Source organism: Musa acuminata, chromosome BXJ3-8, assembly GCF_036884655.1.
Source record: "Musa acuminata AAA Group cultivar baxijiao chromosome BXJ3-8, Cavendish_Baxijiao_AAA, whole genome shotgun sequence".
NCBI lineage: Eukaryota > Viridiplantae > Streptophyta > Magnoliopsida > Zingiberales > Musaceae > Musa > Musa acuminata.
The window spans coordinates 582,300-607,460 of record NC_088356.1 but is presented as its reverse complement, the minus strand read 5'-3'; the positions used below and the strand labels follow the sequence as shown (position 1 = coordinate 607,460).

The 25,161-nt window shown below is 35.0% G+C and overlaps 2 protein-coding genes across 2 annotated transcripts; one reads left to right on the top strand and one right to left on the bottom strand.

Annotated features, from left to right (window-relative positions):
* Positions 1 to 2,090: 2,090 nt before the first annotated feature.
* On the top strand, positions 2,091 to 4,436 carry LOC103994176 (uncharacterized). Its single transcript, XM_009414501.3, has 3 exons — positions 2,091 to 2,201; positions 3,886 to 3,967; positions 4,100 to 4,436. The coding sequence occupies exons 1-3, from the start codon at positions 2,145 to 2,147 to the stop codon at positions 4,264 to 4,266; spliced, it is 306 nt and encodes a 101-aa protein (XP_009412776.2). The 5' UTR covers positions 2,091 to 2,144; the 3' UTR covers positions 4,267 to 4,436.
* A 400-nt stretch (positions 4,437 to 4,836) lies between these two features.
* Positions 4,837 to 24,815, bottom strand: LOC135644087 (probable alpha-mannosidase At5g13980). The gene is made up of 29 exons (XM_065161520.1): positions 24,496 to 24,815; positions 24,308 to 24,391; positions 24,076 to 24,164; positions 23,669 to 23,843; positions 23,259 to 23,378; positions 23,064 to 23,150; positions 22,916 to 22,987; positions 22,364 to 22,477; positions 21,634 to 21,734; positions 21,460 to 21,553; positions 21,194 to 21,361; positions 21,014 to 21,103; positions 20,435 to 20,500; positions 20,283 to 20,339; positions 16,377 to 16,596; positions 16,122 to 16,261; positions 15,800 to 15,868; positions 15,625 to 15,684; positions 15,472 to 15,543; positions 12,523 to 12,570; positions 12,300 to 12,419; positions 10,003 to 10,068; positions 9,655 to 9,767; positions 9,474 to 9,558; positions 6,370 to 6,480; positions 6,205 to 6,300; positions 5,501 to 5,548; positions 5,282 to 5,350; positions 4,837 to 5,211 (listed from the first exon to the last, which is right to left on the bottom strand). The coding sequence occupies exons 1-29, from the start codon at positions 24,715 to 24,717 to the stop codon at positions 4,993 to 4,995; spliced, it is 3,075 nt and encodes a 1,024-aa protein (XP_065017592.1). The 5' UTR covers positions 24,718 to 24,815; the 3' UTR covers positions 4,837 to 4,992.
* Between the last annotated feature and the right edge of the window lie 346 nt (positions 24,816 to 25,161).

The following is a 25,161-nucleotide window of genomic DNA, read 5'->3' as shown; positions in this document are numbered from 1 at the left end:
GACTCTATGTGAAATATTTTATCACATTTATAGATATGACTATTATATATCTAATTCATATAAGTTCTCACACTTATAAATATACATAAATAAAGTCGAAAGATAATTAGATAAAAAAAGTCAACATTATCATATAAGTGATAAATTTTATAATAGTTATGATGAACATGATCATAATTCTAGTTATTTTGCTAGATTCTTGGAAAAACAATGTATTTGTGCTTAGTATGATTTACTAGATGTGTCGTAACAAATAAGATGAATTATTCTTTTGTACCCAAATTAATGTGAGAAGAAGCTCTAAGGATGATTATGTATATTTTAAATAAAGTTGTTAGTAAATTAATTTCATTAACTTATATTTGAGTTAAGCATGATAGGAAACCCAACTTGAGATATTTATATATTTACGATTATCATGTAAAGATAAGGGTATTCAATTCACGTGAAAATAAATTAGATTCAAGGACTATTTCTAAGTTATTCCATTGATTATCCAAAAAAAATTTAAAGGGATATAAATTTTATTATCATAATTATAGTATGAGGATAGTTAAATTTAGTAATGCAAGATTTTTTAAAAAATAATAAATCAGTTGGAGTGAAAATTTTAAAATTTAATCATAACATTAAGGAGATACAGGATACTCCTTTATCATTTTATATTTGAGAGATTATTCTCTTAAATCACTAAATGATTTGATAAAGGTGAACAATTTATATATAATATTGATATTATTGCTGATGAACTTACAGAATAATCATAATCAGTAGTTTTAATAATATAAAAAACCTATCATTTTTGTTAATTATGTGGTATATATACAATAATCATATTATGATATAGGAATCAAAATGATCCTTCATTATTTTTTATAAATTATGAAAAGTAGTAATTCTATATTTATATTAGTTGATGAGGTAATTTACATAAAAAAAGTAATGTATTATTATATTATAAAATAAAAACTAATTTTTTGACATGCTTTAAAGTCATTAATTAAGCTTTATGATTATAAAATTTTATCTTAGGACTTAGTATAGTCAAACTCAATTGTTAAGTTGTTGAATATATTTTGTGATATCATAATAGTTTTCTTCTCTAAGTACTTTAGTAATTCTTTGTATTATAATATAAAGTACGTTAGAGAAAAGAGTTCAAAAATAATTAATGTCAATTAAGAACTTGAGTTATATTGTATTAATTATTGATCCATTTGCTAAAACCTTACACTTAAAGTGTTTGAAAGAATATGTTTTTATAATTAGGTTTGTGAGTAATCTATTTTTATGTATGTTTGAGTGAATATTATAATTGATATTCTTATTTATATAATTAAAGTTATTTATTTTCTATTTTATTCACATTTATGTATATACATATTATGATTGAATGTGATAATATGATTATCTTGACAAGATAAATTACGAGGGTCATTTTGAACTATATCAAGAAAATTTAATAATGTTGCGATATATAGAAAGAACTATAATATTGATGATATACAACCGCTATAACTCGTATTGGTAGCTAGGCTTAATATGATATTATGTTTATTGGACTTGTTGGCATGTTTTATAAAATTCGTGTGCATGTGTAAACTACTTTTTCAAAATTTCATAATCTAGTTAAGTAAAATTATTTTTAAATAAAATTTTATTTTATTTATTTTAATTTTAATTTTTTATATTTTATCAATTAATAGACTAAGTGGGAGAAAGTTAGATTATGTTATCAAATTATATAAAATACATTAGATTGAATTTTGATTATGGTTATTAGTCAATAGAAAGAAACTATAATTATGATATGATTTCTTACCGGATAACCTTGATGAGAGAGATTCTCGTAGTTATTATCCTACATTTTTTACTCTTACCTATAAAAAGACAGAACCTCCTATAGACTAAATGAGGATATATGGATATGTGATATTATTAAGAGATAATAGATATTCTTTCATTTTTCTTTAATCACGTCAACTAATCATTCAGATATTATATATCTTCTCTAATCAATGTCTCTTTTATCCCTAATAATCACTTATAATAGTGTTATAGTGGTCCTGCGATGTAAACGGTGAATAAAAGTAGAGGTGTTGCACGATGGGAAGAGCAGTTGCCTAAATGAGCTGCGTGCGTCCATGGAGGGAACAACGAAACAATCCTTGAGGTCCGTGGAAAATCTTAGCCTCCCCTCGGTATTAGCTTCTCTCTTTCTTTCATCTCATGCTGCTGCTTTCCTTAGCTTTTCTTTTCTTGTAAGCTTTTGGCATATCTTCCTTAGAATTCGAATTGGATATGAGCACTTCTTTGAGTTCTATGCAGAATTTGCCTTCTCATATGCTGCAGTCACTTAAACAGCATTCCGTTTCTGCCTTAAGCATTATTACTTCGGTATGAGAATTGGAGTGAAACTTCTCCCCATGCTGCAAAATTTTTTTGGACCTGTCACAGCTTTTGTCAGAAATGATATGAGGATATATCACATAGTTTTCTGCCTAATTTGTTCTTTCTTCAGTGTCTGAATCCAAGTGATACTTCTGTTCATGATACATGATATCTTCTGAACAAATCACTGCAAAATATATGACAGTTTCTGCCTTTAGTATTCTTTCTTCAGTGTCTAATTCAATGTGTAACTTCTCATTCTGCTCAAAAATGGGATGAGGATATTTGACATGGTTTTCTGCCTTCAGTTTTCACTGGACTAAACTGAAACTTCTGTTCATCCTGTAAAATATGCTTTGAGCTAATCACCACCTGCTTCTTCTGTCAAAGAAATGAGATGATCATACAAGACATAGTTTTCCATGTGTTTTTCTTTTTTTTTGTATTCATAGATGATATCCGGATGCCGAAAGTGGAATATAAATTTATAGATTCTATTGGAGCATAAAACATTTCCAGGTATATGGAATGCTTAGTTCATGATACTGATTAGATCAACAACATAAATGGTTTCACACACATTTATTTAGACATGGAACTTTTCCAGGTATGTGGGAGGATAAGATCATGAGACTAATCAGATCAATAGAAGGATCAAGAGATCATGGAGGCATCATGTGCTGCCTTCCTTTATTCATAGATTTCACATGCAACGATCACTTTTCGTACATCTAGAAATCATTCTGTATTACCTGCACACGGTGGATGGGGAATTTTCGTGCATTATTTTCCCACTATATTCTTTTGTTAGATCTCCTTAATGTTCTGCCAAAAGGATATGGACACGAAGAACAACCTTATCTCTTTGGCCCCACAATGCGACGAGTACGACATGAAGGACTTGTTATAAATGCACTCGATATTCATCCAAGTAATTTATACTACTTCTTGTAATCACTCACTCTTAACTCTCACATTTTGGACAGATGAACATGATTTACTTGATTTAGAGGAAGCTCATGCCTAATTTACATCTTGAAGCATTGCAAAATTTGAATACACTACATACTAAATGATCAATATTTCTTTCTTGTAGAACAATTGTTTTTATTTAGACATAAATCAGTGGTTCAAACTTGAGCAGCTGATGCTTTGATAAGGCAAGATGATTTTGTTCTTGATGCTCTTGTGGAAAATTATGTTGCTGTGCATCAGTCTTTTAAGCTGACATAGAGTATGTCAGACCTTGTAGGATTATGCACATAGTGCACATTTGCACTGTGGATTTTGTTTCCAGATTTTCTGCACAGCAGAATTGAAGAATCATGTAGATTTAACACATTTTTGTCATCCTTGTTGATATGCTAAGACAACAAATAGAGGCTAAATCAAGGACTTGCAACTTTGGAAGCACAAAAATTGTACAAAAACTTTAGCACCCAAGCTGTAGCTGATCTGCTGCAGTTCTGAACTAAAATTTGCCATATTTTGCAGGTTCAAGTGGTTGTCATGAATGCCAACATGGGTTGCAGCCACTGCAGGCAGAGGGTCTCCAAGGTTGTGTCCAAGATGAATGGTAAGAATTAACATGTGCAGCACTTGAAATGACATCTCATTCAATTGATGAACAATCTGTTTTGTCTTGTGCCTTTGTTTATAGTGGAAATTTTTTTTCCTTTGGCCCCTTCTTTGAATTGGTGTTTAGCAGGACTGCTGGAGTACATGGTGGACTTGAGCAAGAAAGAGGTAACAGTGAGGGGGTTTGTGGACACCAGAAAGAGCAAATCACCTCAAGGACTCACTGCTACTCTCCAAACCAACAAAAAACTCCACTCATTGGGTCTCTTTAGACTGAAATGCTCTGATGCTTTCTAGTGCTGCAAAGTGCACAAAGCCTTCTCTATTAGATACCTAAATTGAATTCTATAACTGGGATAGCTTAAGATGCCATTTCAGATGTAATTATGTACATATTATAAGAAAATTTATGATAAGAAATGCACAGGTGATTGTAGCTACCATGTACTTTAATAAAATATCATCCATTCGTGACAGCGACAAAAAAAAGAGGGGAAAAAAAATATCTCTGAATCCCTTATTTGATCCCTCCTAGTTGCAAAATGCATGCTACAATGACATGAGAATTTATCAAACCTTTCAGTAGGTACAACAAAAGAAAAGTTTGGAGAAATTGCCACAGGGTGCAGTCAGATCAAATATTATCTTCATAAAGGTCTCAAAGGCTTATTAATTTTCAAATGAGTCCATAACCTCTGCCAGCCAAGTCAAAGCCATTTACTCAATAATACTGAATAATCCTGTATTCCTTCAGAATTTTCTTCCTCTTTAATGCATGTTGATCGATGGACCAAGAAATTACAACACAAACTTTTATAATGCATATACAGAGAACTATAAGAGAAAATTCCTCATGATAACCATAGATGAGAGGTGTTTGCAGATGCAAATTTATTTTTGATCACTAAAGAAGGTTCAGAAAATCCACACTGAGATGTCTTGTGACAAAATCAGCTGGAATTATTCATAATTATATTACAGGACATGCGTTGATGCTCAAGAAGGCTACAGAAATGCGAAATGTTAATTGTTCTTGTCAGCGGTCACTGATTTGTCGAGATTTAAAATAAAAGTGCGGATTTCCATTGGTCCAAGCTCAACCACCAATTTGGAAGGATCAACAAGACCTCCCTTGACTATGGTTTCATCAGTTGAAGAGCTCTCCACTCCCCATTTTAGCTTCTTCTTTTCCATTTCAGCCCTTTCTTGGTTGGCACTTAAGTTCATTTCAGTTATATTGATCTGAAGAAACACAATGAAATGAATATGTAAGAGAAGCTTCAAGTAAAATATTTATCAGGTGTTGTTTTACCTTTCTTCCTGGAAACATTTTCTTGAGTTCAACATATGCTATTTTTGAAAGATCTTTATCCTCACCCACCTGTCATGTTTGTGGAAAATAAAAGGGGATGCGCCCAAGGTGGTTATTCATATAGATACACAGAATAACAAAAAAATGATTTTCTAATTTTTCCATTTTAAAATCATCAGTAAAGTCAAACTAATGCAAGCATTATCTTGAAGAACATACCTCATATAGGTGTCCTAACCTTAGCAGAACACTCCCATCTTCAAGCTCCTGGATGTGCAAGAATATAATTGTAACAAAGTATTTCAAGAGTAAACTTTGAAGTTTATTACAATAGTTTTCAATGAGCCAAAGACATGGTTATCATTCACTTTTGTTGAAGTCAAATCCTAAAGGCTGATTTGGTATTTAGGTAAACGGCATCTCCTTGTCTTGTGTTATGGCTTTAAGTGACAATGCTATAATAAACTGGTCTAATAAACTTTATTCATCTCTGAAAAGAGCTTTAGTATACAAACAAATTTTCTTTGAAAAAGAAGAATATTGGGTTATATATCACAAAGTTCATGGATACCATTGAAAATGGGGGTGCCACCTTGACACACCATTTCACAAAAAAGTATCAATAACAACAGAGTATGTCATTCTTTTATATTCCTTTCGATAGTCACAATTCTCCTAAGCTGGCAGCATGACTGGAGCTATAGAGAGAAGTGGTAGGGACATATAATGGAAACAATTAAATGATTTTAAAAGTTACTTCCTCGTTGCAGGGACAACGAACATGAATAAGTGGCTGTGGCACAGGCATAGAAACAATCTATGGAAAAACAGAATTATTATACAGAAGAGCAGATGTTTGGACAAGCAAGTTGAGCACATATAAGAGAGCTTCAATGTGCTAGAAAATATTTGCAAACAATTACCTGGAGAGTAATCAATGCAACATTCTCTGGCAAGCTGTATGAGTGGTCCAGCATTGAGAATGTCGTTATATGAAAATTCGACCAGTTGCCTTCGTGCTGTTAAAGTACAAGCTAAACTTCTAGCTATTTGGCAAATGCTAATAATTTATAGTGGCCGGATTTTACCTCTTCAGAGAATGCTATAAGAAGAGGAGAATATATCTGCTGGCCTGTTGACCTGCGCCAGTGGGCTCCTTCGCCTAAAGGATCGACTCTAATATATAGCTTACCTTGAATCTGTCAAAGAACATTTAATCTGTGCATTAACAAAGGACAATTTGACATTTTGTAAACTAACAACAACTGGTTCGAAACCACTCTCCACGAAAATAACTAGAGAGATATGCCATCCTCAAAAAAGAAAGTATTGAGTAAATGAAATTCACCACTTGTGCAGGTTAGTGTGGCATCGAGTGTCAAAGATAACTGCTATCCTGTTTTTCAGTTCTCATATATGCATGGAATCAAATTGATACATCAACTAGCAACCAAAAATCAACAAAATCTAATAAAAAATATTGAGTGAGTGATAGAATAAAGATCACATGGATTATACAGATGAAAACATAAATAAAAGCAAGAATAATTGCTTTAATACAGGTAAAAGAAGACAAGGCCATCCAAATATACAATTAATTATAAAATCTATTTTTCAGCCAATAATAGGCTTCTTTAAGTAAAACATAAACTGACAACTACTAAACTCTATCTGGGTTTATAGGGAATTAATAGGGAAAAACTTCCTTTTGAAAACATAAAATCACATAAAAGCCTACCCAAATAGACAGCCCAAAACTCGTATTGCAATTTACCTAGCCAACATATTTACATTTTAAATAGGATACATAAATGTAAAATGGCATAAAAATGATATTATAAAATTTCACACATTATCAAAAAGCAATGATGATAATCACTTGAGAATCAAATATTATCATATTAGATGCATCTAGATTCCAAATTAACATAAAATAAAGGCAAACTACGATAACCAAATCCAAGTCGCACCAATGTGCTTCCTCCATGAGAATCATGCTCCTTATTCTTAAAAATTTTCAAATGAAGCCCTGTTTGACAGCCTTATTAAGAATGATCGCTTGATTTGCATTATGAAATATCAACAGAACAAAGACCAACAATGACAACTAGTAATGGCAAGAGACTAAATGATGAGAGTTATAAAAGGTAATAAGCAAAATAATGGGACAAGTACCCCAAGAAAGGAAGAAAATTCTTGGCCTAGCAAATAAATGAAATGAATTCCTTCCAGCACCACAATTCATCATTGACACAATACACACATCTGCATCACTGATTGCAGGCTCCTCTAAATGGGCAACAAGCAGTTGATATTATAGTCTATCTCAAACTCAATAATAGGAAAATTACAAGGCAGGATTTTTCTTTTTTAAAAAATAACCATTCAAATGTGATTCCTAAATAACTCAAACCTACCCAAAGTCATAACTGAAATAGGACCTATAAGCTTGCATTAACTTGGAACTAATTAATTCTATAAATTACCAAAACAAATGATGAAATCAACTAAAGGTCCTAAATTATTACATTACACACAACATCCGGTTTAATTAACTGCAACACAAACATAAACTAACTGAACACATAACTGAACACAATATAAAAATTTGCTCCTGCTCTGAAAAATCAAATTCTTGTGAATATTTGCCATTATTATATGGAGATTTCTTGAATCCTTGATTCTCAAGACTAAATAATTCCCTATAAAATTTTTTATTCCATGACAAAAGGATCCCAGTAAATTTCTCTTGCCATTTAAACTTGCTCCGGTACCAACTATTGTAAATTGAAGTGTGGTGTTAGGTCAAACCAAGGTTCAAAAAACCGGTCAATACTTACTGGTCTGAGCAGGGACCAGTATTGGGACTCAGCAATTTCTTTTCATCATCATATTTCCTGTTTTATCTTTTCTTGTGAGACCATACATCTACTATGACATTCTCACCTAAACTATCCAATATATCGGTCAATTTAGCTTAGGTAGTTTAGAAAATAAAGTTCAAAAATCCTAAATCAGTCGGACTAGTAGTGACCAGTTTACTAGTTTGACCAGGGACTGGAACCCGGACTAGGCAAAATCACCTAGTTTGATTCAAAATAAGACTTTTATTTATTTATTTTCATTTTCTAAAACTGGAGTCCTGGACAGCTGAATCAACAGCTGTTGGCTATCAACAACAGCTTACTATGGGAACTATTGTGCTCCATTTCTTTCATCTAAGAGCTGAGAATGTAATCTCCATCAATTCCACCAGCTATAGCAAATGATATCAGAAATAAATTAAATATAAAGAAATAACGATGGTTTTATTGCCATGTTACCGTCAATATTACATAAAGATTTATACTTTATCAGTAAAAGATTCCAAACAATTAAAGTTTATATTAGTAGTTGAACATAGTCATGTTGTCTAGTATCAGAACTGAGGCATACAGATCATTTATTTTGAGATATTGTGGTGCAGTAAAAGCATTACTCTGTACATGATATCGAAATTTAGATAAAAACTTCAGAACCAAGGTTCGCAATTTCATATCGTACCAGAGTATCGAGATCAGCTCGGTACGGTACGGTACGAGTATATCGAGCGGTATGCTCTGGCGTATCGCTCAAGATATATATATATATATATATATATATATATATATATATATATATATATATATATATATATATATAATAATAATAATAATAATAATAATAATAATAATAATAATAATAATAATAATAATAAAGTTAAAAATAAGAAAAAGGACGACGTCGTCTCGTTTCTTCTCCTCGCGCGGATGAGGAGAAGTCACCAACGACGTCGAGACCTCGTCACCTCAGATGAGGAGGAGGCGACATCTCATATGCGGCGTCCGGCGAGAGAGAGCGGCAACGGATTGGGATCGTCGAGGTAGAGCAGCGTCAGATCTCCAGGTTCTCCCTTTTTTTTCTCCCTCTTCTTCCTTCTCCCTCGGCTAATACCACCCCGTAGTAGGCGGCAACGGTCGATATCAACCGTCACCGACCGATTTCGCATGGTAATGGGGCGAAAACAGCCCCAATCAACGGTACCGCTCGGTAGCGGGTGGTCCACATACTGGTTTGCTGGCATACTAGTACATACTACTCGGTATGGACGGTATTATTCGAAATTAAAAACCTTATTTAGAACTACATATTTTAGATATTTAACTGTACTTACTGCTAGCCCTTCACATTCAATCTCTACACAAACTACTTCGTTAAGGGCTTCTGCAACACCCCGACTATCATCATGAAGCAATCTCCTATACAAAAAGTAACATAAGACTATATCAATTTGGCAGTCATTTATTTAATACAAGTTTTGAGAGACAGTAACTTAGATTTAAAAGAGAAAATACCTATGGAGCATCAATTCTACTTGGCCATCCACCAAACTGGTTCCACCTATTGCTCGATCTGCCAATACTGATAGTTCTGTACTGTCATCTTTGATATACATTCCTAGGTTAATCTGAAATCAGAGAAAAAAAGAACTATATATTTTGGCATCATAATATGATATTAATCTGGAAAATTATTGATAGAAAAGCTAAATCTTTGTGCCAAAGGTGTTCAGTTCTTGCTAAACTAGAGCATCTAGGATGCTTATACTTGCATGAAGGCTTCTTAATCTAATTTTGACATAATGTGCAGCTTAGCTAGTGCCAAAGATCTCAACAAAGAATAGTTTACAGATGAAAGCATACAGGATAATAATTTCCAGCAACAGGCTGGTTGACTTGAAGTTCCCAATCAGACCTGTAGTCTCGGATCTGAAAAAGGCAAAAGATTTCAATTTCAGCCAAATAAAAGACAATACGAACCATACAAATAAATTTTCATTTTTCTTTTGAAGCTTTCAACATTAGGTGACCACAAAAAAGTCCTTGGCAGTGAGAAGTTGGAGGCTAAAGTTGTAACAATAATTCCATGGTCCCACCCAGCATTAAATCACAATCAAGTTGTTGACGTTCCATCAAGTGATAATTGATTATACATTGTTGCCATGCTTATAGAAACCAAATCTGACTAAACTGCTCCTCAGATGAAATAAAAAGAGGGCAATCAAGTTGAACTCTCTTTTATTTGTCTGGTTGAAGACATGAAACATCATCAAGATTGGCTACGAGGTTTCAACCATGGTTTTAAATTTTGATCCGGCACCAATACCAGTCCTTGGGCAAACTGATTTAGTACCAGTACAATGTGGCATATTGACACACATTACACCAGTTCTGACCAGCATGAGTTCAGCAACTAGCCAAACCCAATAAAAAATAACATTCTTTATGGTCATTGACCTAAATTAGGATTAATAATTAGTGAAAAATATAAATTTGGGTAAAAAATTATGATTAATAATCAGTAATCAGTGAAAAACATAAATTTGGGCAAGATATTAACTGATAATGAATCCAAACATGTATTATACATAGAATACAAACCCTATACAAAGAGAACATATATAAAAGTTAAAATTCTTAAATATCACATGTTGTCCAAAAAGGGTTTATCATAAAAGGTTTATATAGTGGACTGCAAATGGTGTCCAAACTCCAAAGAATATGCTCTCTACTGTCCATTCATTGTTTATCAAACTTATAATTAGTGCCATTATGGGTGACCACTTACAGTATAGAATAGAGGTCTCATCAATCTATCATAATCTCCATAAGACCGTAAATCCACTGTGAATTCAATCTGATTTATCAACTGACTTGTGGAAAACTCTCCTTAAAATACTTGGTATGGATGAACTAATTGTTGCATATAAGAGTCACACCATATAGGTCCCACTACATTTTAAAAGACTCTCCTTGACAATCTTCTCATCAAGATATCTGACGATAATCTCATATAGAGGATAAGCTATACACTGAGACAATGTTTTTTAATAATGGACACCAAGTAATGAGGGTCTCGAGCTATATTTGTAGGGATGTAATTGAAGTTGAATAATTTTGTAATTGCCTTTTGTTATCATTCTTCTCCTACTTAGCATTAGCAAAAGTTGTGAGATATGAGTCGAAATCTCAGGAGCTGATAATGTATGGAATAAACTAACCCATATACCTGTTTGGAGCTACATTACACTAGTAGTAGTCCTGCTAGCTTATGTGCAGCACTGGAACTCTTACACACAGCTCCCACTGGGCTGCTTCACAGTGGAAATCTGACTGAATTGAGGACCCACACCATTATCACTCTCATTAACACAATCATACTTTATATATAGAGAGGCTTCACCAAATCCATGCCAGTGACTTAGGACCTCCCCTTGCATGTAATGATATTATTAAGGATATATGAATCTCGACTGTAAGTCTAAGATTATCATCAACATCAACCCTATGATCCTCCTATTCAACATGGATGAACAACTCAGATGTTTGTCTATTGATATCCTTTTATTATGTAATTTTCTTGCTGCAACTTCAAAAACTTTTCTAGGCATCCAGCTTTGTACTGAAAGCCTGTCTAATCACTTGCTTTCTACATTTAGTTATGTTGAAAAGCAAGGTTTGCCGTACCGTACCGTACCATACCATACCGTACCGGCGTTTCGACCCGGGCTCGGTACCGGTACGGTACGGTATACCGCTCGATACACCCAGGTGTACCGAGCACTGTAGCAGTGCTACACTGCTACAGCGCACTGCTACAGTGCTCGGTACGGGCGGACCGGTACGTACCGCCTGTACCGGGTGGTACAGTCCGGTACAGTAAACCTTGTTGAAAAGTTCATAGATCAAATGATACTTCACATGGATTATTCTTCCACCCCGACCATGTTGTCACAGTGGATGCACCCCTAACATCTTGTTATAAATTGTTGCCTCCTTAAAAAGGGCATATCCAGTGATGAGGCAAACTGTTATAGTTGATTCTTATAGAATAAAAACCAAGTTCAACCTTATTTCCCATAGTGGCTAATATGAACTTGCCAACAGATCCAAATCATTATAGTTGATTCTTGGTGTTCTACGGATAGGAAAGAACTTACTCTCTTGATAAAATCACGTCCATTGGAATCTGTGTAGAATGTTTTGCTGGTATTCATAGTTGTTGCGATCTGAGTGACTACTTCTTTACCAACACCATCATTAGTTGGTATAGGACCAACCTGTATTCAGCAATAGACCATTGTTCAAATGGACAAACATATAAATGTGTTGATTTGATCAGAGATAATACTTCTTAGGAGGTTAAACAAAAGGGAAACTTACAATGAACTCTACTTCCAGATGTTCTTTTGTCTTGTATATTCTTGTAACCTACACATGGAAATTAAGGTACTTTTTCTTAAAACATCAGATAATGCTTATTCATGCAGCTAATAAATTACAATTTATTGCAATATCGGGTAAGCAGAGTAGTTGCAAGCAATTCATCCTTCCTTTGAACAAGGATTAACAAAAACCACAATGTTTGTATATGGTGTATCACTGTATTGTTCTAAATGCTGAGAAGTCTCTGGTCAGAGTTGCCTGCTGTAACGTTAATCATGCCAATTTATGTAGGTCATGATGTTCATATACCATGCTAGTGGATACTGGCACTAGCCATGAATGCATGTGGTAAACTTCTTTAACATATAAACTTGAGCATATGATGAGCATGTGACAATCACATGCTCGAACAAAATCTAGCTGCAACAGCAGGATACCTGGCACAGCAATAATTGATATATGTAATCTTGTTAACTGTTCAACATCTACTATTATATCACATAACTAGAGAATTAAAATAAAATACTAATAGTTACATAACAAATAAAATGGAAGATCAACTGACAACAACATAGGTTTCAAAGAACTAGGTAGAAAAGCAATAAAACCATACTGGAAACATATCACAAGAAAACAAATAAAAGATCAAACTTTGCCGGTAGCACATTACAAGTTCTCACTTAAGAAAAACCAGTGAATTTGAACATTACAAGTTGATCCAGTTGGTTTATCCTCATGAATGCTATTTGTTAATTCATTTGAAGGTCAAATATTGTAAAAGAAATACAACAACATATTTGCTCAGTATCAATACAGCCTTTAACCTTTTTCCAAAACTAGTGGTGTCTCTCATTGGATTCAAATTACACGATAAATTGATAACAAATCTAGAAATATGAATATTTGCTTTAGCCATTTCCAGAACTCTATGTCGAGTCCCAAGAATGATCTGGACCAAGGAATTCATATTCTGGATCTTATACCGCATGGAAAGATGGTGCCAACACAACATAGCATCATGACAAGGCTAAGACACTACACTGCATTTAAAGCACAGGGGCATGCTCAAAACTTGAATGATAGTTCAAATATGTACATTCATGAGTTGAAATCCATGATTGTAAAGTTTGAACTGAGGTTTTAAATACTTCTTGGTACAGTGTGTACATAACAATCACCAATCGGTATTTACCGGTCCTATGAAGGACTAGTATTGAACTATATCATCCAATAGCAATCTATATTATTCTTTTATTGTTTTATCAACTAGCATTGGACCGTATAAGATGGTGTACAACTTGGTACGGTGGTACTGTATCAGTCCAAAAGATTACTGAAACTGTACCAAACCAAGATTTAAAACCTTGGTTTGAACAAAGAGTAGAAGCTGGAACACTTCCGAGCTGATATTTCAGTCTTTTATGAATATGCATCCATGCATTGCAATCCATGGTTATAAAATTTGGATAGCAAGAAGTAGTTGGAAGTTGGAACACTTGACAAGTAGTACAACTTCCTGAACATGACACTCTAAAGGATCCCTTCTTGTTCTCATGGCTCCACCTTAACTTAGTATTTCACAATATTTTGAATTTCATACATTGTAATAGATGGATATAAGCGTTTGAGCAGAGTACTATTTCAAACACGACAATCTCACAGTTGATCCTCTTTAGTTCTCTTTAGTATTTTACAGTCTCACAACACTGAAAGGCCATTCTCACATATTTTGTTACACTTACACCTGATATTTTACTTCGTATCTTGTAACTCATCTTTGACTCCCTGCTAAATCGAACACTCAGACATGCATCCAAATGCCATGCTCAACTCAGTCAATGCAACACAGGTGTTTTCATCATTTTGTATCTTGTAACTCACCTTTGATGCCCTGTTAAATCCAACTCTCAGACATGCATCCAAATGCCATTCTTGACACAGTCAATGCAACATAGGTTTTTTCATCCTTTGTGATACCTATAATATCTATGAATATACTACTTCACAAGTCATAGGTATATACATTCCACACTAGAGTTATGCAAATGATCAACAAGTCCCAACTTAATCACTTCTGGTATTGTTCCCATCTCATATTATGCAATTATATTAGAGTCCATATCATACTTTTAAAGTTTGCCCAAAACCTGCCTATAGATTGTCTTTCATGACACCTTTCAATGTCCATGGGCTCATTCAGTGCCTCACTGAGAAAAACTGTATCTTCTTCATGAGCTATTTAAAGTTTAAACAACAATCTCTGAGTTATCAATAGTATTAGATATATACACAAAAGTAATCCTTGAGAAAATCAAACTCTTGAAAAACCTTTTAGAACTTATTTTCTATATGAAAGTTGTGAGATAATAATACCTAGTTTCATCAGTGGACCAAATTTTTTATGCATAGCTTGAAAAAGCAAGTTATTAACACGTCTCAAAATTCTTTTTTTCGACCTTTCACATAGATCAATGAACTGTTAAGAAAGATAGGGATTTGCCTGTCAGATAAACAGGTAAGATTCCTTACATCAATGCCCTTTCCATTGTAGAAAACACTGAGAATACCCTTCTTTTATGAGCATGTGCATGTGCACAGTAACTAGAAGCACTTTCCTTTGTTTCTGACTGTAACTTTGATAAGAGTATATTCAAATCATAGATTTGATGATCAGTCAACTGTTTCGAACATAAGTACTTTTACGGTCAGCTATGAAATAATAGGTGCAATAAGTATTATCACATTATCTTATGCAAATTCTAGAGGAACAAAAGGCACGATGCACATTTAAAATACAAAGATTTCTTTAATGAAAAGGGAAATACCTGATACACATTCTAGAGGAATAAAAGGCTCGATGACATTCAAAATACTAAGATTTGTTTGGTGAAAGAGGAAATTATGATACCACGCAATAATTTTTTTCATGTAAACTTGGAATATCACCTGATATATCCATGAACTTATCTGCTGATGTACTTCATGTAGTAACGGCCCTTGCAAGATTGTCAAAGGGACCTAAAAAAGTAAACTTACAGTGAAATGTTCACAATTATTTTTCCACACAAACACACACACACACAGATATTCAAGATATACCTTTTTCTCGGATTGTATTGGAAATTTACCACTTGGACGAAATACATAAGCACCAGAAGCCTGAATCAAGACAGGCAAATTTGTATGGTTAGTAAAAAGTTCTGTAGCATTTGCTCTATTATAACTGAGGATGACGGACAATAATTTTTTAAAAAAGAAAATGACAATTAAATACCTGAGGATCAGCACCACTTCCATCATCTCCAGAATAGAAACTGTATGTCTGTTCTACAGAAGCTTTGACCTTGAAAGTGGAAGTAGATCCCAATCAGGTGTCACCATTAAGTTAGAAAATTCATATAAAAAGCTAAAAACAATTCTCAAAGATAGGCTTCTACGTGCTTGAGAGAAAAACTTCAACCATAATTTTTTTGATCAGTTTTTCTGATATAAGATAAAATGATGAATAATATAAAATTGCAGAAGGAAAGAGGAACATCAAGAAATAAACATATAGAAGAAAAAGTTTCAAGATGAGGGTGATTTAGAAACCATACCAAGCTTCTTTTGTTGAAATAATGACTTAACTTGTTTCCATCCAGATCAAACTGTAGCTTCAGATTTCCTAGTTCAATCTCCATTGTGGAATTTTCCATACCTTGAGATGAAGATACCATTGACATAACAGCATGTGAACCTGGAATTTTAGAACAACAAATTAATAACCTCTTATTCAGAATTTTCTACCTCACTTGATAAGTAAACATAATTGATGGTAGAATATGGCATATCCAAGCAAATGGAAAAGTAACCTGTCTGTTTTGCACTTTTGATGAAATATGTAGTAAACCCAAGAGGTTGTACTGTTACTGGGAATGCAAGCCAATATTTTGGTGTTATGCTTGGAGATTTTCCCAAATATGCCTTGACATAAAAATTTCGTAGGGCTGTTGAGGGGCTTTTTATAGGTAAAAGCTGTGACTCAATTTCTTTTCCTTCATGATCCAGCACAAGGACGGAGTCACTAACAACCTGCAAGGTGTTTTGTGGATAACTACATTAATTCAGCAATGTATAGCTAAATGTAATTAAAAAATCCATAAAATACCCATAGATGATGTAGAACTAATCGACAGAATTATCTTGAACTATCAAAACCCTAATAAGCAAGGTCTGCCATACCAAATCGTACCGCCAGGTACAGGCGGTACATACCGGTCCGATAGGCTAATGGTACGCGGACCGCCCTGTACCAGTCCACTGTAGCTCTGTAGCAGTGTAGCAATACAGTGCACTGTAGCAGTAGAAATGCACTGTAGCAGTGCACTGTTATAATTACAGTACAGTGCATTAGTACACTGTAGCAATGCACTGTAGTAGTGCTACAATACTCGATGCACCTGGGTGTACCGCTCGGTACACCATACCGTACCGATACCGAGCCCAGATCGAAACACCGGTACGGTACGGTATTACGAACCTTGCTAATAAGATCTAAACACCACAAGTAATGAATTTCATGTATCATTTACAATTTAAACTTAATCAGATACAATCGGTTATCATATTCAAAAGGACCTTAACAAATTTTTCAAGGCTTAAAAATAAAAAAAATTAATCATTTAGGCCTTTGTAAGTTATTTGCATAGTCCTGCAAATTTATAAATTTTTAGAATCAATATTTATCATCTATTGATTTATTTAATGACTTTAAAGTTATTCATATATAATATACAAATAATATCATTATGTTATGTTTTTCTTAATATTCAATAAAATTATTTTATTTTATTTTTCATGGCATATTGACGACATGGAAAAATGGCCAAAATAGCTCCAAAAGTTTTTGAAAAATAGAAAAAAAAGTTAGAGAGGGTTTTTAAGTTTGAAATAAATATAAAATTAGTATAATTTTAACAAAAATAATCTAAATTAGAAAAAATTGTGACACATCTTTTTCAGGCATTGAGGAGTAGCTTTGTGGTACATTCCGAACCTTCATTCTGTTAATATTGAATTATCTACAAAGAAATAATTTAAATTTTTTGATTATTTTTTAAACAAATTAAACCTTAAGATTCAAATGAATTAAGTAATCAATCGATATATATACTTGATTCTACCACCAAAAGGAATGACGAGACTCCATGAGCAGTGGATTGGGGTTCTCGATCCTATGTATATGTATATCAATTTGATATGATTGTCAAACTTAATCCTAAAATTGATCTCACGACATAGTATACGATGCACCGTATGCCATTAGTGCATCAATGTGGTGATGGTTATAATCTAATTGTCGTGAACCACATGTATTCAAGGTAGCTCCTAAGGCAAGGACGATTGTGGTATGTATTGGTGCAGAGCATAGAGAATGTCAGAATTTCTACTTGCGCCACTAATCTACTACTTTGTCTCATAAGATTAATCACCGTACCACGGCTCAGAGAAATATGACCAACTGTCACCATACTATTATTCAGTGTCTGCCATACCGAATCGTACCGCCCGGTACGGGCGGTACGTACCGGTCCGAGCCCAGGTCGGTACACCGTACCGTACCGATACCGAGCCCAGGTCGAAATACCGGTACGGTACGGTATTGCGAACCTTGCTATTATTGGCCATAAGATTCTCTATAATACGACAATTATGAGAACGATGAGCTTCGCTCTGTGTCTACATTATGTAGGCTTTGTGGCATCTGTTCAAAATCATCCACTGTGTTTCTCTTCCCCTTTTATTTATAAACTTAACTAGTACTTCGTCGAGCTCCATGACCTAAATCTTGGATGCCATGTATAAAATACTACCTTCCAGTCCATACACTACCCTCAAATTATGTAGACGGGACCATTGACTCCTTGGTGTCACCACCATCATCAGTCGAGACACTGTTATCTACGTCACTGCCATGTCTCTAGACCAAGCGGGTTGTTGAATGTGATTGAGAAGGTGTCTCATCGCCCGAGTCGATTCTTTCCAATAGTATGGCTAATGCTACCGCCTTCCCCTTTGCCTTTGACATTGCACACTAGGTGGACGATTGTGATTATTGGGTGTCTCTAATTCCTTGAGCAGTTTGACTCAATGTTGTCCGACTCCCTCCATCACGTTTGGACCGAGGGAGACCTTCTTCCTGCTAGGGATGTATTTCCTCTTCTTCTATTGTCTCGGTCGAAATACAAAGATTAGACCTATTAAGTGTCTAATTTAAAAAAAAAAAATCAGCATTAAACACACTAATCACAACATTAAAGGCTTTAATTACTCCCTAATTAACACTATTCTACTATCTAAAACATGTCAAACAACATATTAGAAATTAACCACATAGAATAGGCTTAATCATCTCAAATCAATAAAAATCTAGAAAGAGAATATATACCTCTTGATTATAGTATTATTCCTTTTAATCCTCTCAAATTTGATCCAATCCACGAATTACAACTTTGTTGAGTTTAAGAGAGTGAAAATATGAGAATGAGAGAGAGAGAGAGAGACAGACAGAGATGCGAGTGAGAAAGAGTTTGAAAGAGTAAAATGGATTGAAAGAGATGGGAGCAAAGGATTTTCCTATGGTTCAAATGGTTAAATTGATCGTTTGAAATAGGGCAATCTTAGCCCTTCATTGGTAACGGTCGATATCCAACTGTTATCAACCTGGGGTTTAAAAACCCTTTTCCTATGGTTCAAACGATGAAATTGACCATTTGAAATAGGACAATCGAAGCCCTTGATCGGGTAACGGTCGAAATCCGACCATTACTGACCGGTACAGACCCCATATCGCCTGATACGAGGTCATATAACGGGTACCGCCAGATAGAGGATGGTTCGCATACCAATCCCCTGTCGGACCAATATGTACCGCCCGTACTTGGCGATATAGCTCAGTATGGCGAACCTTGGTATAACTTCACACTAAGCATATTGATACTTGGATTGCATAAGACTTAATATCTTGAAGATGCAGTTAGAGCCATCTAAATATGTTCTTTAGCTCCATCACTCTTGTCAAAAGGAATAATGTTGTTTGGCATCATCATATGAATAGCAATGCATAGACCTCATAACCAAATATGAAAATTTTACTACTTATCTAGTAAAATATAAAGGGCCCATTTTAAGAGATAGTTGAATGCAATATGTGCATAAATTTACACATTAGAAGATAGGAAAAATAAGTTCTGTAGAGTCCCAAGGTTCGCCGTACCATACCGTACCGGCGTTTCGACCCAGGCTCGGTACCGGTACGGTACGGTATACCGCTCGGTACACCCAGGTGTACCGAGCGGTACACTCACGTGTACCGAGCACTGTACACTGCTACAGTGTTACTGTACACTGCTACAGTACTTGGTACGGTACGGGGCGGTCCGCGTACCGGTCGTCTCTCGGACCGGTACATACCGCTCGTACCGGGCGGTACGATTCGGTAAGTAAAACCTTGCAGTGTAGACTATGGTTACTTTAAAATGTTATAATCATATAACATTAGATCTAGAAGCAATTATAATTTACAAAGTTTTAACATTTAAATTAAACCAACAACTATTATTGTATTGAACTTTTTTTCTTCTTTACTTCCATATGGCAAGCAAAGAATAATTGATTGAATTATTTTTTGGAAATATGTGGACATTCAGGAGTAATCACTATGTGCAGATCAAGAACAAAAAATCATTAAAAAGCCATTAAAAAGAAAATGTTCTTACAGGTATTCTGATAATGTCCTCCCTCATCCAACCAAGAGAGTTATAGACAAGAACAACCTACAAAATGAAAACTCTAAAGAAATTATTTTTGGACTGTAACCAGACTATATTCTTTATACAGAGGAAGATATCAAATACAGTGAAGAACCTACCAAGCTTCTTCCAGCATATAAATCTGATTCAGATGGAGGGCAATAACTTATGTTAAGAAGTGGGCACTAGACAAATAATAAATTCATGCATTAGTATCTGAAGATAAAAAAGATATAGTAAAGAAAATTACTTTGTTTCAATAAAAGAAGAAATTCAACCATCACGAGAATAGAATTCTCAATAATCAACTAATAGGAGACAAAATTTGTATTAAATTTAAGGATATGATAATTCATCCAAAAACTGTGATGGATTCACAGATCCATCAACACAAACAAATTAACACAAGTCAGATGAACAAATGCAAGAGAATAAGCTTCTGAAACAGTTCATGTCTGTTAGGCCTGATTAGGCAGGGTATATAATATATATGTCTTGCGTGGAACAAGTGTTGTCTCCATCATTGCTCTAAACTTACAACTGCTTTTACTCTAGATGTACTTTGGTAACAGAGCAAACATACAATTAAACAAATTGCAAATTCAAAGCAGATCAAAGATTTAATAAAGAAGATCATGCAAGAACAATGCAGAGTTCTCACCGAAATCTACGGAACAATATAAGTAATCATTTACTACCTGCTCAAATTTTGTTACTGGGAGACAATCACCAGAACCTGAGATAGACTCTGTCAAGCAAGCAAATGAGGATTCAACCACCTTAGAAGCCTACAGAAAATATACAAGTATGAATTTAATTGTATTGTAGTGGAAGTATGAAAGAAACTTGGAATGGTTATGCCCTGGAAGAAACAACACCTCTGCATAACCAATTGCCAAACGCTTGGCATAATCATTTGCAACATGTTGTTTTTCTGTTCCTGTAATGGCATCATGATGTTGAACAATTGCTAAAGCATCAGCCAAACTGTCTGTTGTAGGGCCAGAACTACTTCTTCCTTTAATAAACTCTAACTGTCTAGCTGCCTGAACTTAAAAAAGATGATCTTATCAATGAAAACTTGTAGCCAATAGATTGAATAGAATTGCAGAATAATGCTCAGTGGCTCCTAAGAAATACTTACCACATAGTAAGAACTCAATAATCTTACATAACCTTTTAAGGCAGGCCTACTTGTGAAGTACCCTGTCCAATATGCATTTGCACGATCGGCATATCTAACAGTTGAGATTGGAAATATTAGATGATATTGCATTAGAAATTTTAATGATCTGTAGAAATTTTATTCTTCACTCACGGGAAGAAATCATCAGTCTTCAGTGGCCAAGATTCATTTGCTGCATGTTTTGCATTTGTGTAAATGGACGGGGTTGAATACAAGGCATTAACACGGCCGTCCTAAACCAGAGGGAAACTACAGTTCAGATAAAAGGGGAAGTAGTATATCTTGCAAAAATCAACATAAATTCCAATTTACAATCTTCAATCTTTATTTCTTTCTTAAATTGTAACAATTACTTGAGTAAAACCAATTTTTATGTGCTTAATAACCTATGACATAGATTCGTATAGGACAAATGGGATGTCTTGAAAGTTTATGGACCTCAAAGGCTATACTTTTTAGTAATATGATATTCGATGTTTGCTTGGGCATAAGATTAAACATAGATGGAATCTCTGTAAATTCATGTTAAGAAGAAAAAGAAAAACTGCAGTGCAGGTTTCTTTTATGGAGTAGTCAAAACATTTTGGGAACATTCAATGAGAATAAGAAAAAATAAATAAACTCTGCAGATTCTCGCATGTTAATGCATTTTAAAGAGAAGATATTCCATAACAGAAATGGGTTAGTGCTTCAGAGACATGCAAATGGTCTTTTACTGACAAAAGTATCATAAAAAAGCTAAGCAAGATAGTAATGCATCAAAAACTATAGCTGTCCTATTTAAATAAATATAAATAAGGAATGATACACATGCTGAATCTCATCAGACTACCTAAATTGCCTTTTCTGGAAAAAGTATTACCTTGTTGACATAATGAATGAATTTATCCATCTGTCTGAACCATGAATTTGCATACTGATATTTGAAATCAGTCCCCATGGTAAACATGATGTGATCTGTTCTAGTAATGTTGGCCTGAAAAAGAAATTTGATTAGTTATTGCAGTTCTAACCTATGGGCCCGATGTGCAGTATTCTAGGTCTAATTTTTCATCTATAAGCAAAAGAAGTCAGATAAAAAGAAATTTTTTTGCTGATGAAAATAATGGCTATTTGAATTTTGAATGTCCAATTATCAAGAGTTAACCTGAAAATAAAAGTTATTTTGACTTCAGGAGACAATTCAACATTTATGAAATAGTATAGTATTCGCACCAATTTCTCAGAATAAGCACCTTTTATGGCCATAAAAATTCCTAGATTTATATCCCAAAGGAAAGAAAAGTAAATGAAAAGAAAGAAGATACAGTTAACATTCGGGTGGTAGGTTAACTAAGCATTTTGCTGAATTTCTGGTGAAAAAGATTTAGAAAGTAAGTAGCAACTGAAAATTTATTAGAGAAGAACAAAATACCTGGGATAAAGCTGCAGCCACAAAATCATCTACTCGCTCTTGAACATTGTAATCAAATAAAAGGGGATCATCCTTCCACCATATACGATGATCACAGTAAATTTCTCCATGAGTAAATAATATTCTATAGCATTATCCACGGACTGACCTGAATAACAGGTGACTCATCATTAACTTCAAAGTAAAAGCCACCTGGAGGAGGTTCATAGTTCTTTGGGAATATGCCAGTGAATATCTGAATGGAGGTTTGCATTAATTAGATCATTCATATTAAACACGATTGAAGGAAGAGAATATTTAACTATGCATTGCATCTTAAAAGATGTGAGTCCCAAGAACTTACATCCACAGATGAACCAAGAGTTTTGGAACCCCGCCACACAACCTCAAGGCTCTTAGTATCCTTCCTTTTTTCTCGGTCTTGGTAATCAATGCGTGAAAAATAAAGAGCATCGAATCCAAGCTGCAAATAGGTATAATTTGTATCAAAAATACAAAAAAATTCATTTAGTCTGAATTGATAGACATGTAAAACTAGTGGAATCTATTTAAAAGGTATTACAGTAGCTTGATATGAAATAAATGAAAGAACTGGGTCAAAAGAAATAATCTTGTATTTCCAATTGGAAGCAAGATTTCTGCTATTTTTAATCCACTTCAAGTTGTGTATCAGAAAATTAAATATTGGAACTCTTCAGTCAGGGTTTGTTGGAACTCTTCAAGTTGTGTATCAGAATAGCTTGAAGCATGTACCTCTGCTCCAAGTAAATATGCTTGTACAGCGGAATGTCCAAAAGGATCTATCTGCCAACCAATCCGTGGAAGCTGATCAAACTCTTGTTTCAGAAACCGATGTCCAAGTGTGGTCTGATCAATCATGTCGATGTAGTGGACGACTGCTTCATCATGCATGCACCAACCTCCATTTCTTCAGAATCAAAAAGTCCACAAGGAAAATGAAGAATTAGACATGAAGCAGAATGAAGAAATCCTTGAGATTCCACAATTTTTTGTATTTACTCAGTAGTTACAACAGTAGACCTGTATAACAGTAGAAGAATGTACTAAACTCAACCATGAAATGGCAACGCTAATCATTGTAACCAGGAATTGGACTAAAGAGATATTAAGGAAACAAACGTCGAAGCAGCAGAGATTACATGAACTCCAACTGTCCCGAGTCGACCAGCTCCTTCACCAACTTCTTCGTCTTATCGCTCTGCTGTCTCCACCATCGGATAAAGAATGCCTATGCCGAACATCCAAATTCCAGTCAAGGATTCCCAAAAAAAGGAAAAAAAGGAACAACAGCCATAAATTAACCTCAAAAACAGAACTTTGAACCAAACTGAAACGTAATAAGATAATAACAGAGCAGGAATCCAGAAAGACCATCTCAACGAAAATGAACTTGCGACTCTTGTCGGCCAGAAGCGCCTCGACCACCGAATCCAACACATTCTGGATGCAAGCTCCCTGTTTTCCCCCAAACGAAATCCACCAAGCAAAAAACCCAATCAAGGGTCAATCAACCTCGAGACCAGAAACTGGTAGGTGAAGTGTCAGCGATGAGAACTGACCTGGATGGAGTTGTTGGAGCCGACGTAATACTGGTCGATGGTCTTGAGCCAGCCGACATCGTCGTGACTGTGAGGCACGAGGTGTACGTTGAGCTTCCCGAGGACGACGCCCCCCGACGTGTTGTAGGCGATGTAAGCGGCGTCCGCAAGACGCCACCACGAGGCCAAAACAAGGAGCAGGTGATGAAGGAGGAGAAGAGAGGAAGAGGCGGCGATCGCCATGGCCAGCACAGCTCTATCTCTCTCTATGCATATGGAGCTACGGAGTGAGGAGATGAGACTCGAGGGATCACGAGACTAGAGGAGACAATTATTGGTTGCTTATAGCAAGCATCATATGGGGGGTGTGTGTGTGTGAAAGAGAGAGAGAGGGGGTTTGGGCGCGGATGGTCCACGCGGATAGACGGCTATGATCCTGAATTGTAAGAATTCGATTAGAAAAGAATTTGGATCCAATCCACACCGGAGTCGTTTTGCCACGGACAGGGAATTGCTCATGTCCCCGTCTCAAGTCGGCAGGACTTTGGGGTTCAGGATCCTCTCCAATTCTCACTTCTCTCGCCCATCTCAACCGTCCACAATCCCCAACTCAAATCTCGGTCGTCCATTTGGGCCACAGCACCCGTCGCTTTAAACGCCAACGCAACGGATAAGAATGGGAGGACG